Genomic DNA, 16,019 nt, shown 5'->3' on the forward strand with positions numbered 1-16,019 from the left:
CAAGAAATTGGACAGATAGGAAGTTCAGGTTCTGAGGAGATGCCTCATTGTTTGTGCCAGTGGCCTCACAGTATGTTTTTATTAATTGTGCACACCGGGAAGCTGATAAGCTGTGGGAATTAGAAAGCTGGTCTTTTCTGCATTTGAATATTCCCCACACGGTGGCCATGATTCTTTTCCTTATTCTCTACATTCTTTTCCTACCTATTCAAGGATATGAACTGTGTTTCTTCACAGAAATTTCCAAGGAAACTCTATTTCTTACATTGATGAAAGTATATGGAAGGCATACCGCTGGACTGAGAAGCTGTGAGTATACTCTCCCCAAATATGAATACAAAAAGTTAACTGCATTGTAAGATCCTTCTTGGTCCAGAATTTTGAGGTCAATACCTGTGAGAAAAGGTATTTCCCCTTCCATATCCCAAAGCAACCTGATGATTGAAATTCTGTGTTTATTTTAAAAATTAAATTTGGCAGGACCTCTTTAAAATCAGTAAGAGACAATTTAAACTTACTTTCCATTATACAAGTAATACATGATTATATTCTCAATAGATAACAATGAAATAACAGGTATAGTGAAAACCCTCCTTGTGCCCTAATCCCCCACCCACTACTTTGAGTTTAGTATTAATCCTTGCAGACTCTTTTCCATACGTTTGAGTACATACATACTTACAGATAGCAAAATAGGTTTGTGTGTTTTTCTTACCTTTTTTTACGTAAGTAACATCCTGCAACTGGATTCCTTCATTTCATGATATGTCTTAGATTTCTTTCCTTCCCAGTACATAGAGGGTTACCCCATTCATTTAAACTCCTGCATAGTATTCCATAGTATGAATGTATCACAGTTTAATAATGCCCCTATTGAAGGATGTTTAGATTATGTCCAGTTGTCTTGTTACTTGCATTGCTGCAATGAATATCCTTGTACATGCATTTTTGTGAGCCTGGTCATTTATTTCTATAGAATAGTTATCTAGAAATGGGATTGTTGGGGTGAAGGCTATTTAGATATAAAATTTTAATTGCCTTCGAAAAAGTTGTGCCAGCTTATATACTCCAGTCATCCTGCTGTGATGACATTCATTTCCCCACACCCTACCAACACTGGATATTCTCCCTTTTTTTTTTTTTTTTTTTTTTTTGCTAATCTGACGGGTGAATAAAAGGGGTCCCATCTGAATTTGAATTTTTCGTATTACTTGTGAACTTAAATATCTTTATATGTTTACTGAACATTTGTATTTCATCTCTGAATTGTCTGTCCTTTGCCCATTTTTCTGTTACTATTTTTTTTTATTGATTTGTAGAAAAAGTCAGTTTAGATCCATAAGTGATTTTGGAAAAAAACATTCAAAGTAATTTTTCATGACAGTCTGTGGTCATATCCTTAGTTCAATTTGAATAGACAAGTCATAAATGACTTCTGAATTAATAATAAAAGACATAACATTCAATCTAAAAACAGGTATTATGACCACCCTTAAAGAGATGCCCCCTTAGTCGGATATCTTATTGGTAAGGAAAAAAATGCTAGAACCAGGCAATTTGTTTTAATTTACAGATTTCGTAAATAGTATATGTAGTTTATATTTCCCGTGATAGTATCTAACTTGGAGATTTTATTTCCCAAACTTGTAAGAAAAATGAAAGTCATTTGGCACAAGAAATAGATAACTTAATTTCCTCTGGGAGTGGAGGGGGGTGGTAGACTGAGGGACAGAGGTAAGAGAAAAAGTTTGAATTGTGTGCTACATATTTTTGGAATTTTGAGATGTGAGTATATATGACATATTTTTAAAAAATAAATTGAAATTAAAAAATTAATTTTTAAAAAGCATGTGTTTGGGAGGCGATACACTATAACATGAGTCTGGTAAGGTTTGAAGATTTCTAAGTCAGCTTGAGGTTTCTACCTTATAAGCAGAGGTTCCTAACTTGAGGTCAGTGTTTCCCCAAAGCAGAATTTCTTTATACCTCCTGCTCCCCCGTGTATACCTCTTTGGCAAGCTACAGAAGCTTATGTTCTTGGGATAATGTTTTATAATGTATAATAAGTCAAACTATATAGAAAAACAAAGGAAACCAACTATATTGAAATAGTTTTCAGAATATTTTTAAAATTAGTGAGACAGTAATAAATATGCTTCTCTTAACACATTAAATAACAAGATATAGTGGTAGGTCTAATAAATATTATAACTCCAGGGTAGTGATGAGAATAAATGATATTTCGAGGTATCTGCAGCATATACGTGATATGAAATGACCTGTGATTTCTATTGGGGACCAAATTAACTATACTGCTGATCTACTGTGGTTTGTTGCCTACATTCATAATGGAAGGAAGTGCTGATTTTAGTTAGAGATTTGTGAAAACTGAGATGTAATTTTATTTCCCATCCAAGTTTGGCACTCTGGATTCAGTCCTCTCTATTCACAGACCTCTGCCCTAAAAGGATGATCCACAAGTCGAAATTGCATGCACACTTTTGCGTGTGTTCAAGAAAGTGCAGTTTTTTAGGGAAAAGAACCATTGCTTTTCTGAAATTCTCAAAGGATTCTTGTCTCAAAAGATTGAGTCACAAATGTAGGGGAGAAGAAAGACATTTCTTTTCCTGTACTTATCCTCATGAGTGACGATAAATGGATAATTTGTTTTAAGTAAAAGTATCTGATAGTTGATAACTTGTCACTTTCTGAATTCATTCAATAAATATTTTTTGAGTATCTACTATATGCCAGGAACTGTTTTACATGCTAGGGTTACAGGCCCAAGAATGAAACAGCCCCAGTATTCCAGTTCTCAGGGGGTTTACAAGTATATAAAAATAAGTATATAAGTATAATAAATAGATAGGTATAATTTCAAGCATTGCTAAGTACTTTGGAGAGAAAGAAAGCAGGGGAAGCAGAGTAAATCAGTTCCAGAAAGGCCTATTGTTTGCATTACATATATAGTTAAATCAATCAAACAAACAAACCCTGAGCCCTCTCAATTTCCTAGAAGTTACAGAGGTGGAGAGAAGGATAATTGTCAATAATACAGAATCAAGAATGAATGTGAAATTCAGAAGATTGCCGTAGACCAGAACCCTGGTCAGAAGTTAGACATGGATCTTTCTTAAATGTTACTTCATGCCTGGTTTTGATATTTTCATGGTGTGAGAAAGTTTTAGATCTGGCTTTAACTCTTGATTCCCCATAGTTTAAAATTTTTTTCCTCCGTCAAAATGAATATTTGGAGTTCTACAGATTAATGTATTTTATTTCAGTTATTGAGTTATTGCTTATTTGAAGCTCCTTTTTGGGTAATTTTTTGGTGACTGACTCATTCTCAGTCTAAACTTTACTTCTAGGCTGAATTTACCGTTGTTATTTTTAAAATTTCTACTATCCTGTCATCCAAACAACTTCACAGAAAGAAACCCCATTAATTTGAAATACATACTGTTTGGTTACCCCCTGTCCTACCATGATATTCAAACTCTAACCAGTCTGGTATGGGCATCAGCCAATCAGAGAAGACAGTGCCATAAAGAGTGGAGGATCAGCCCCATCTCTTTGCTGTACTTCCTGAATCCTTGTCAGCGTTCAAAGTTATAATCAGTATATGTGAGTTCCACTTTTGTGTAGCTTTTTTTCATATACCATCATTTCCTGTGACGTTTGTATGTCATTTATGGTATATACATACAGTTTGGTTATGCGATATGGGGAGGTAGAGCTTTTTCCTACCTTTGCAGGTATGAAAAGGGTTACCATAAATGTCGTTGGACATATTGATTTGGTTTTTTTCTTTTTGGATCATTTCCATGGAAATGTGAAACCACTACTTAGAGGTGAGAAAACAATCAGTCTTAGCACCATCTGTTGACCATTCCCCCTAACATGTATTCTGACAATCACTGCGATTCCTTCTAACATGGTGAATTTCAAATTGAGGTCAGGGTCTTTGAAGCATGCTCAGGGCTCCAAGAGTTCTTTGTGGGAATTGAAGTCTCTTGTGTTTTTGTTTTAGTGATCTTTTAAAAATGTGTGTGACTATATCCTGTATAATATGAACCACCTTAATAACTGAGTTGCAGAGTTTCCAGGTAGTAATATTTTAATTCTCATAAGCTATGAGTAAAGAATTAATTTATGAGCTGGAATTAAGCTATGAGATGGAATTAATATAAATATGTGACCAAGAGACACTGTGAGTGAAAAGCAGAAGGTTTTAAATGCAGAACTCAGTGGAAATAGTTTCACAAGGCAACATAGCCTGTGCTCAGATCCCCAAGGCTCCTGAAGGATGTACCACTGTTAATATCACCTGCAAGGAAGGGGATTCTTCCAGGCACGAGAAACCTACCTCTGACGTCTTATAGAGTTTCTTCTGTACTGGCTCTCTCTACTACTCCCTCACTCCACTCTTGGGATACTGGCTATGTGCCTTCCTGCTTATCAGCTATAAGAAACAGGTGCAAAACACCACCCCCTCCTCCCCACAGCATGTTCCTAGTCTTTATCGTGAGACCAGCGGAAGCAAAGGGCTTAACATTCCTCTGGCAGACCCAGGCGTCAGGCTTGACTGTGAATCGTTCCTGCTCCCTTCATTCTGCATTCTGGAGAAGTCATGGGCTGGATCTCTCAGTTTCCTAATTTATTTTTTAACTGTCATTTCTGCTTCTCATATACTGAGATTTTTTATTATTGCCAACACTTTTCATTTGTATATTCTTGAGTTGATTAATGGATGCACTATCTGCTTACATCTGTCTGAGGGTAATAATTGTGCTATCCTAAGGTCCTCTTGTGCTTTGTTAACTCTGATTCATTGGCTATAAGCTCTTATGTTTGTTTTTGTTTTCTGTCCTTAATGGAGTTGGCTTTCTCACATTGTTTGGTCCTTCCTGAGTGTAATTCATCTTTGTAGTTGAGATTCTACTGCGTTTGTTTCCCAGCTTTAGGGGAGAAGTGAAACGAGTTGTTGGGGCTTATTACTCCCAATGGGTTCCCCTGAGAATAAGGCAGAGGTGGAAGGTGCCTTCTGGTGGCTAGTCAGGGAGTGCATACCCTTCTTCCAGGGTTCTGAGACCTTGCCCCCTTTCTAACACCAATTGCTCCTGCCTAGAGGAAGACACCTTTTGCTGCCTGGATCAAGGGGGAAAGATGTGGGGTTGATGTGTGCTGTAGGCTGCTCCTACCGCACTATTCCAACTGATCACCCTGTAGTAGCTCCAGGACGTTTCTGGTAGGGGAGCATTTGTGGAGCTGCTCCCACACATTGAGCTAAGGTTGTGATTCTTAAGTTATATCTTTTCTAGGGATTCTAGTTATGTCATTCTTAGGGACTTTGGTGGAAGTTGAAGGGGTGGAGACTTGACATGTTTCAATCTGCCAACTTGAAATAGCACAACTTCTTAGGAAACAATTTTGTATCCCTATTACATCCTAGACAAACTCGGGCAAATATGTATCAGGATACAAATACAAGAATGTTCAAAGTAGTATTGTTTTTGTTTAAATTTTATTTATTTATTTATTTATTTATTTATTTATTTATTTATTTATTTATTTATTTATTTATTTATTTATGGCTGAGTTGGGTCTTCGTTTCTGTGCGAGGGCTTTCTCCAGTTGCGGCAAGCGGGGGCCACTCTTCATCGCGGTGCGCGGGCCTCTCACTATCGCGGCCTCTCTTGTTGCGGAGCACAGGCTCCAGACGCGCAGGCTCAGCAATTGTGGCTCACGGGCCCAGTCGCTCCGTGGCATGTGGGATCCTCCCAGACCAGGGCTCGAACCCGCGTCCCCTGCATTGGCAGGCAGACTCCCAGCCACTGCGCCACCAGGGAAGCCCAGCAGTATTGTTTTTAATAAATCAAAACTAGAAACATCTCAGTATACACCAACAGTTGAATGAATAAAGTGTGGTATAATCATACTTAGAAGTCATACACTTCATCAGAAACATAACGCAAGCCACATAAGTAATCTTAAATTTTCTGGTAGCCACTTAAAAACACAAGTAAAATGAAACGGATGAAATAAATGTTAATATCTTTTACTTAACCCTTATTTACAAAATATTTTCATTTTAACATGTAATCATTATATACATTATTAATAAGATATTCTATGTTTTTTTCATACTAAGTATTTAAAACTATCCAAAGTGTTATCATATCTACATGTAATCAATCTAAAAATTAATGAGAGAATCTATATTTTTTTCCCATACTAACTCTTTGAAATCACAATTTGGTTGCTAAATTTTATTACAAATACTTGATCGGTATTGAGATTTCATAAAATTTACAGTCAAAAATGTAGTATCACATATGCAAATTGTTGCTAACATAAACATTTTCCAATAATTACATTGAGTATCAGTTTTTAAAATTTTAATTTTAAAATAATTGAAATTAATTAAATTAAAAATTCAACTCAGTCACATTAGCCACTTTCAAATACTCAGAAGCCTCATGTAGTTGGACATGCAACACTACATACTACAGGCAAAAATAAAATAATTTTACAAAATAATGTTGAATGAAAGAAGCAGTGTGGAAAATAATACATATAATATGATTCCACTTATATAAAGTTCAAGAAGAAGCAAGACTAAACTGTGTTGTTTATGGCTGATAGAGAAAAGGCAAAACTACATTTAAAAAGCAAGGAAATTATTATTAAAGTCAGGATAGTGGTTCCCTCTAGGAAGTCAGAGAGAGGGTTGTGATTGGAAAAGGGCACACGGGGTCTTCTGGGATGCTGGCAGGATTCTTTCCTGACATGAATGGTATTACGTGGGGGTCTGTTTTGTAATTATTAAACAGTTGAACAGTTGTTCAATTGAATTATTGAACAGTTATGTATATTTTATGCACATTTTAGTTTTCAAAAAATTTTTAATGCGGGAAAAAATCAGATGGCTTCATTTGCCCTGATACAGCTGTGTGTGGGACTTCCCAATAAGGTTTGGGGAAAGAGAGGAGGGAAGGGCAGCTCTGCAACGTTGGTGCCACCCAGAGCTGGGTTCTAACAGAGACTTCGTGATCTAGAGAGTAGGCATTAACTATATGATTTGGTGGGAAGAGTGGGTGGGGCGTGGGTGTGTGTGGGTGTGTGTGTGTGTGTGTGTGCGCGCACGCGTGCACATGCGTGATGGAGAGAGATGGACAGAAAGGAGGACGTGAAAAGAAGGTTTAAATGAAAACAGAGCAGAAATCACCATCCCTAAATTAGATAAGAATTAGGTTGTTTAGGTGGCACCATTACCCAGCTTTCCTCCACATATAGGAGTTAGTCCTATGTAGTACATAGTTGTAGTTATTTTGCAGTTTGATCCAGAAATAACCTTTTCATTTTTCAGAATTCTCAGTGAAAATTATTTGACTGAATTACATAAGGACTCCTTTGAAGGCTTGCTATCCCTCCGATATTTGTAAGTGAATCATATTTATTTATGAGTTCTTATCTATAAAGTAGATTATCTATAAAATAATTAAGGGGTTCAAGTTAGATAATCTCTTCAGTTTCTCCTAGCAATAAAATTCTACAATTCTTTAAGTCTGTGTAGGGTCCCAGCCCATCACTAGCACTATATATCTCCTATTCATTTTTAATTTTTTCATTATATAGACAAGGTATAGATAGAAAAATACACTTTAGTTGTAGAGGAAAAGTGGTAATGAGGTCTGAGCAATTATAGACTCCCATATGAACCTTGTTATATAAGTGTTCATATACTCTCCATCTGTATTTATATTTTGTTTATGACCTATGGATCAAATCTGGCCCACAGTCCGTTTTTATACAGTCCATAAGTTAAAAGTGATTTTCTAAAGGGCTGTAAACGAGAAAAAAAAGACACGAAGAAAAATATGTGACAGAGACTGTATGTGGCCTGCAAAGCCTAAAATATTTACTTATCTGGTCTTTACAGAAAAGGTTTGAAAAAGTTGGTTTAGTGAAATGAGAGGAATTAAAGTTAACCTCAAATTGTCCCCTACAGGACAAGAAAATATAGAACGCTTACATTAATATGAATGCCATTAACTCATAACTTTGATAATTTAATCTAAATTAAATTAACATTTAAATATTAAATATTTAAGTAGATGAAGTATGTAAACAGTATTGTCAAGGGACTTCCCTGGTGGTCTAGTGGTTAAGACTTTGCCTTCCAGTGCAGGGGGTGCGGGTTCGATCCCTGGTCAGGGAGCTAAGATCCCACATGCCTCATGGCCAAAAAACCAAAACATAAAAAAAAAAGAAGCAATATTGTAACAAATTCAATAAAGACTTTAAAAATGGTCCACATCACAAAAAAAATAATCTGAAAAAAAAAATCAGTATTGTCAAGAACACATTAAGTTACCAAAAGAACAAACTGTTGTTAAGGATTTCGATGCAGGAATTGTGATACCAATATTAAGAATGTTTAAGATGATGGTTAAGTGGTATATTTAGAAATGTTTACACTAAATAAGCATATCAGAAATGCCCCTAACAAAAATCTCTCCAGCCTTTTTTTTTTCTGTTTTTTGTTTGTTTGTTTGTTTTGTTTTTTGGGCCACGCCACACGACTTGCGGGATCTTAGTTCCCTGACCAGGGATTGAACCCAGGTCCCCAGCAGTGGAAGCGCCGAGTCCTAACCCCTGGACCGCCAGGGAACTCCCTCTCCAGCTTCTTTATCAAAGAGGAAATGCTTGCCTCGTATTTCCTTTATTTAGGGATAAGGAGATAACTGTGTTTTTTGCTATAAAAGCTCAGTTTTTGTCCTTTGTCCATGGCATCCAAAGCTGTGTATGTCATTAATCCTTATTAAGCCAATTAATGATCCTCTTTAGCAAATAGATTCTTCTTGCAAATATAAAAGGCTTAAGGGAAGTGGGTATAAAGAGCCTCACATGACCCTAAAAATAGTTCTTTTAATTATCAAACCTTCCAAACCTTAAGGGGCAATCACCTTTATATTAGTCTCTTCTCTGCCATCTGGGCTCCAAACCTTACACAGTTTGGAGAAAAACAAATAAGATAACTGCACAGTGGAATAGGCCCTTCATTACTTCTACTATGTAATACTTTATCATCTGATTATTTCAGGTTAGCGTAAGTACTCTCATTCTTTAAAAAAAAAAAAAGCCAATCAATAAAAAAGCGAAAAAAGAATATGCTAATCAGCACTACGCCTAGTGTTGTAAACACGAAGATGGGTAAGACAGGACTCCTTTTAGCAACTCATGATCTCACAGGGAAAATAAACATATAAGCTCAAACCATAATGACATGGTTGTGGAGGCACCATGAAGTAATAAAACTACGTTTCTTTTAAAACAGTCATTTCCTCCTTCTATCCACTCCCCAGCTATTTGTTGATTTTATAAATATTTGAGTTTGCTTTATGTCCGCACGTAGGCTTTAAACGTGAGAGACGATGCACATAAGCAGGATCTAGTCCATACTTTGAAGGAGTTTATGCTCAGAGGACATGGGTTGCAAAAATAGCTATATTTAAAGAAAGAAATGAATATGGGCAATGAGAGCTATAAGTTGGTATTGGAGCACAAAAGAGGGAAAAAAGACTTCAAATTGGATCCGGGAAGATGTTACTAGAGCAATGCTGTTTAAACGGGACCTCGAAGGGCCGTTGGGTATCAATGACAGACAACTTGGGAAGAATAAGCTTGCAAAAGGAAAGTGGGAGAAAGGCAAAACACAGGAAAAATACTCTGAGTACCTGTAGAGTACAAGTGGGAAGAGTAGGAGATTAGAGCCAGATCATCTAGGGCTTTGGAGGCCAAGCCAAGGATAACATGTCAAGCTACCATGTTACCACAGCAGTGCTTTAGGACAAGCTTTAGCCTGCAACAGAACCAACCACTTGGAGGGCTTGTGAAAACACAGGCTCCACCCCCATAGTTACTGATTCAAGAGGTCCAGAGTAGGGCTGAGTATTTGTATCTTCAATAAGTTCACAAGTGATGCTGGTATATGAGAACCACTTCCGGAGGGTTAATCTGGTGATCGCGTGGAGGATGGCTTAGAAAGGGAGAGGGTAGAGATGGAAACACCAGTCAGAAGACAGTTATACCCATCCAGGTGAAATGAGAGACTAAGCTGGAATCAATGGAAATAAGATAGTCAGCTATAGTCAAGAGTAGGTATTTTCGAATAAAAGTCAATATGATAGAAAGTGTAATACTGAATTAAAGTTACATATTAATGAGAGAAGTAACTTCCTTTCAAGTTGTGTGAAAGGGTATCTTTTATTTCTTCTGGTAATGAATTGACCTAGAAAAACAGAACTATACTGGGAGGTGTGTAAATATAAGAATATTCCTTTTAATATTGGAAATTATAATGATATATAGAGATAAAAACTTTGAGCTCATAATCCAGAATTTGGTGAGACCACGAAAGGTGGAATCTAATCAATGCTTCTGCTCTTGGGAAAGATTACCTCCAAAATCTATCAAGATCCATAGTTGTATATTTAATTTATGAAGATCCTGAAGGTGAGACTCTTAAGAGAGGTGAAGGCAGGGTTAGGGGCTCTGGAAGGTTCAAGTAATAATTCCTAAGGTTTGGAGTTTAGACCAAAGCTTCTTATTTATTATTATCATTCTAAAGTCTACTAGTTATTCCTACTAATTAGATATCTAATAGCTAATTGAGGCAATATTTTCCTTTTACTTTTCCTAGAGATTTATCCTGCAATAAAATACAGTCTATCGAAAGACGTACATTTGAACCACTACCTTTTGTGCAGTTTATGTAAGTTACAAGTATAACTTCATTATATTTGGAATTTTTGTAAAGCTTAATTTTTTATAAAATTAATTTGTTACTCATTTTGAAATATGATTAAAATTACTACTAAAATTTTGTAGCAAATCCATTTTGTCTCTAGCAAAGATTAGTGTGAGAATTATTACGCAGATCAGAGTGAATCATTATAGAGCAGTGGTTCTCAACCAGGGTGATTTTGCACACAGGTGACATCTGGTAGTGTCTGGAGACATTTTTGCTCGTCAGAACTGTATATGCTACTGGCATCTAGTGGACAGAGGCCAGAGATGCTACTAAACATCCAACAGTGTACAGGAGAGCCTCCCACAGCAAAGAATTATCCAGCCCAGAATGTCAATAGTGCTGCCTTTCTAGAGAAATAAAGATCCCTTAACACAAGTATTTAATGAGCATTTACTATTTTGTATCTAATGCACCACATATATAATCATGAAAGTGTAAATCATAATGTCTTCCACAGTGAGATTTCTTTAGTGTATGGAGGGAGTAGTGTTGTTATGTTTCATCATATATAAATTAGAATTATTGCCAAAGGATAAATGTTCTGAAAGAATATATATTTTTCTTCTTCTTTTGCTTGTGTCTTTTTTTGTAGAAATCTTAGTTGCAATTTACTCACAGAACTGAGCTTTGGAACGTTTCAGGCCTGGCATGGAATGCAGTTTTTACACAAGTTGTAAGTGAAATCGAAGATGAATACGTGTAAAAAACTGTGTGTAAAAGCATCATGCAGTTATTGGTTAGCTGGGTGTAAGCCCAGTATGAATTCTGGAAAGTATGTCTTGAGAGCCATTTTTTTTTTTTTTTTTTTTCAAATGAGGAAACTAAGGCACAAAGAGGCCAAGAGACTTGTTTAACTCATATATATGAAACGCTCTGCTTTCCATAGTACTGATCTTTGGCACGGGCAATAAAAGGCACCAAGCAAAAACACTCAAATTAGCATTGTCATGGAATCCCACTGATGTCTCTCCGATATGCGAATGGTCCATGAAGTTCCACTTTTGAATTTCACTTTGATTCCTGCTCATGTGCAAAGTTCCTAACTGCTTAAAATGTATGCAACACAGAGCTGCAAAGAGCTAAGTTTAGCACCAAATTCGTCAGCGAGCAAAAGGTGTGGGTGCTTCCCCAACCATTATTAGCTCTTTTAAAAGGTAAAGCAGAAAGAATTCCTGAACGCCCACCACAGGGCTCTCCCCAGCCACCCAGAACATTATTTTTCAAACAGCATATATCTCTGAAGTGAATTATCTGTGGCCAATAGGAAGCTTTGAGGTGTGGAAAAAGACGTTGTTTGTGTTCAGCTGTAGTGTGAGAAATACAAAGAAAATACATTGCTGTAGCCTAATTCAATATACTTTCTTTGCTGACTACTCTTCAGTAAGGAGTGTGGGTTTTACACCCTTTCAGCTCAAAAATTCTGTGATTTCTCATGGCACAAGGAAATGAGAGTGGGTACGTTCAATGGCCCGAAGGCGATTTTAGACTCAAGGTAAAGAGCTCTTCTACACCTGGCTTTGGAAAAGACTCTCTTACCTGTCTTGTGGTTCAGAAATCCAGTTTCACACAGTTCATTTTGGGTTAATGAAGGTGCTGAGGCTGTGTCTGGAGCTGGATTAGCAATTCCTGCAGATGCCTATCTTTAGCGGCCTCCTTCCTTTTCCTTGTTAGTGTGCTGATGCCTACCTTGGGGAGAGAGCACCGAGGGTCAGTTTTTCTTTTGCCAGCACACCGGAGAGCAGGCTCATGAGGTCCCTTCACCAGGAGGTTTTAGTAGCGTCAATACAACGTCTTAAACTCACCTCGTTTCCTAAACATCCTATAACACCAAGAGTTCCTTATAAGAATCAGAGTTTCACTATAGTTATGTAGGCAACACAGGAAAATACCTTGTGGAAATAAATAAATAAATCACAGTTTAAAAATTAATGAACTCCTTCAGAAACATTCACTGAGTGCCATGCCCACTGTGTGTCAGCACTGTACTAAGTGCTGGGGATACAAAGACGCATAGGGCAGGGACTTTGTCCCCAAGAAGCTTTCATCCTGGAAGGAGAAAGATGGATGTTGATGGGAAAACATATATGAGAGCCATTCTAGCATCTGTGCAGCAGGGTAACAAGGTGAGGAGGGGGGTGATGAAGTAGACAATGGGTGGTCGGTTAGAAAAGATTTGTAATGGAAGAGGCACCAACTTGTTCCTTTTGAATTTGTGTTCCTCTTAAATGACAGAAAAAGGTAGTGAAGGAATCAAAACTATCTGGTGTTGGAAATAAATTAGTACTGTACTCCTAAAACTCATTCACAGTTACTTTCAAAAGATTGTCACAGTATACTAAGTCTTTGTTTTGGGCTAAGTCTTTCTAATAGACAAAGCTAATTGGCTTCAGGAAACATTTGCCATGGTGAGATACAGACTTTATTGCATCTCTTTCCAAAGGCAAGCCACCAAGGGAAGATGCCGCCCTCGAGTTAAGTCATTTTACTACCTATGATGACATATTACTGGGGTGTTTATAAGTTGCCTGCATTAAATAAGTTTGGCAAAGGGCCCCAGCTGAGGTGGATTTATCATGAATTCAATGAAGCTTAGGCTTCAGGGCTCCTCACTTGCATAGGTCCCTTCCAAGGTCTTGAGAGGGGTCCTAGCGATTTTTGTATTCATAACTGTGCATGTTTTTATTAGACAGGATTTCCCAAAGTAGATGAGGTTCAGGCCCCACAAAACCTTGATTCATCACCGGGTTTCAGGTAATTATAAGTCAGTAGGTTTCTTGAATGAAGCCTCTATGTTATTGACAAACATCAGGTGAAGTAGTTAGCAGTGTGGTAGTCTATTTGAAATCCGAAATCGACCTCAAAGATGAGCTAAGAGCTTATTAATTAATAAAGTACCACTTTTTGAATGGTGGTAGTAATCGTATCTCTTTCAGATAAAATCAGGAATGAAATATATTATGGAAAACCAGCAGTGGTTGATAATCCTAAATGTTAAGTCTACTTTTTTTTCTGACTTTAAAGTGTTTCTCCTTCATTCACCTATGCAGGTCCAGACTGATGGCTTATTTTTAAAAATTCTTTTAGTCACTTCACTGGTCCTAGCAATACAAGCTCCATGATTTTAGAAACTGAAGGACTCTACAATGTAGAAAGGCTATATAACTTAACCAGACAGAGGACATTCACATGCTGGCTTGTCTGTGGTACATCAATATTGTACCAAGAACATAAGCACTAAGAGAGAATAAGAGGAAAATCAAAGCCTTATCCCTATTGAATTGTTTACCCCATTGTTGAGAGTATCAATGAGGTAGGTGTGGCCACACTATGAAGGCAAATTGAGCTGCGGTCACAGAGCCGCTCTAATGCTCCCCCAGTCAACTAGCATTGGTCTCCTTTCAATAGCTATGTACACACAAAAGCTTACACACTTCAGGGTGTTGTCGTCACTTTTTGCTGTGTACTAGAATCCTGGCAGCTTCTCAGATTTAGAAAGGCACAAACGCTAAAACCAAAACTAACTTGGGTCTGTCCTTTGGGTCTGTGATTTAGGGTGGCTGTTTTATTTGTAAGAGTTCAAAATTTTGAGATTGTCACACCTAGCAACTACTATACTTTTCTTCTCCCAACTGCATCTTATTCTTCCCACCTGTAGTATTTTCTCCCATTCTATATGTTTTTTCACTTTCTTGATAGTGTCCTTTGAAGCACAAACTTTTTCATTTTTATAAAATCCAATTCATCTATTTTTCCTTTGGTTGTTTCTGCTTCTGGTATCATATCTAAGAAACGGTTGTCTAATGCAAGGTCATAAAGATTTACGCCTGTGTTTTCTTCTAAGAGTTTTACAGCCTTAGCTCTTACATTTGGATATTTGATCCATTTGGAGTTAATTTTCTTGCGTGGTGTGACGTGTAGGAGTCCAGCTTCATTATTTTGTGTGTGGATGTACAGTTGTCCCAGCATCACGTGGAAAGACTGTTCTTTCCACATTGAATTGTTTTGGCACCCTTGTTGAAAATCAGTAGACCATAAATATGAGGGTTTATTTCTATACTGTCAATTCTGTTCCATTGATTTACATGTCTGTTCTTATTCCAGTAGCACACTGTGATTGCAGTCGCTTTGAACTGAGTTTTGAAACCAGGGTGTGTGAGTCCTCCCACTTTGTTCTTTACCAACATTGTTTTGGTTATTCTGTTTCCTTGAATTGCCATATGAATTTTAGAATTAGCTTGGCAATTTCTGGAAAGAAGTCAGCTGGGATTTTGATAGGAATTGCAATGGAACCATAGGTCGATTTGGGAAGTAGTGAAATTTTAATAAGATTATCTTCCAGTCCATGAATCCAGCATGTCTTTCTATTTATTTAGATCTTCTTCAATTTCTTTCAACAGTTTTGTACTTTTCAGTGTGAATCTTGCACTTACTTGGTTAAATTTTTCCCTAAGTATTTTATTTGTTTTGATGCTGTTACACATGGAATTGTTTTCGTGATTTCATTTTTGGATTACTCATTGCTGGTGTGTAGAAATAATATTGATCTTATATCCTACAACCTTGCTGAACTCATTTATTAATGCTAACAGTTATTTTCCTAGATTCCCAGGAATATGTCTTGTGGTCTTCCAGTTTCCCAGGAATACATTGGAACATTTCAAAGTCTCTGTGGACATCTCATTCCTCAGCTTTTCTTTTTAAGCTTTCCGGTTGGGCTGTTTTTTGCCCCGAACTGTTATCCATTGCCTCATGCAACCGCCATGTTAAAATATTTGCTTGAAAATGTTTTCCAAAAATGCCACCTGAGGAGAGGCTTTTCTCACTAGACAGCTCTCAGTCAGGTCAAAGGCAAGCCTTTCAAGTGAGGTCTTCCAGGGGACCACCAGACATGTAAAACAATGACAGTTCTTTGGGAATGAGGCTTTGAAGGACCTCCCAGTCCATGCTGCTCCTCCTGGTACCAGGGATGTGGGCTGTTTTTCAAGGCTACCACTGGCATGGAGAGCAAAGGTCAAGGACAAGTTCAAGCAACACAGATCTCATTGTTCTTACAGAAATTAATTTGTTTTCCTTGAATAAATTGCTCCCCAATTTGCTGCAAGCCTGTTGGTTAAATTTCCAGAGTTCCGAAAAAGTTGATTCTGACCATTTTTGCCAGTTTTGTTGTTGTTGTTGTTGTTGTTCTTGTTCTTGTTGCTTCTAT

At 37.2% G+C, this 16,019-nt stretch overlaps 1 protein-coding gene across 9 annotated transcripts in view; it reads left to right on the forward strand.

The window, feature by feature from the left end:
• Positions 1-12,728, forward strand: part of LOC309622189 (leucine-rich repeat-containing protein 37A3-like) — a 29,001-nt gene extending 16,273 nt beyond the window's left edge. For 7 of the 9 annotated variants that reach the window (XM_082409310.1, XM_082409311.1, XM_082409309.1 and 4 more), the window contains 4 exons: positions 238-309; positions 7,370-7,441; positions 10,706-10,777; positions 11,409-12,728. In XM_082409310.1, the coding sequence (XP_082265436.1) occupies positions 238-309; positions 7,370-7,441; positions 10,706-10,777; positions 11,409-11,493 (301 nt within the window). In that variant the 3' untranslated portion in view covers positions 11,494-12,728. The remainder of the gene's footprint in view (positions 1-237; positions 310-7,369; positions 7,442-10,705; positions 10,778-11,408) is intronic. The other 2 variants (XM_082409312.1, XM_082409313.1) reach the window with 2 other exon arrangements.
• The last annotated feature ends 3,291 nt before the right edge of the window (positions 12,729-16,019 follow it).

The sequence above is a fragment of the Balaenoptera borealis genome (assembly GCF_965194805.1).
Source record: "Balaenoptera borealis genome assembly, contig: HAP1_SCAFFOLD_1767, whole genome shotgun sequence".
In the NCBI taxonomy this organism is placed as follows: Eukaryota; Metazoa; Chordata; class Mammalia; order Artiodactyla; family Balaenopteridae; genus Balaenoptera; species Balaenoptera borealis.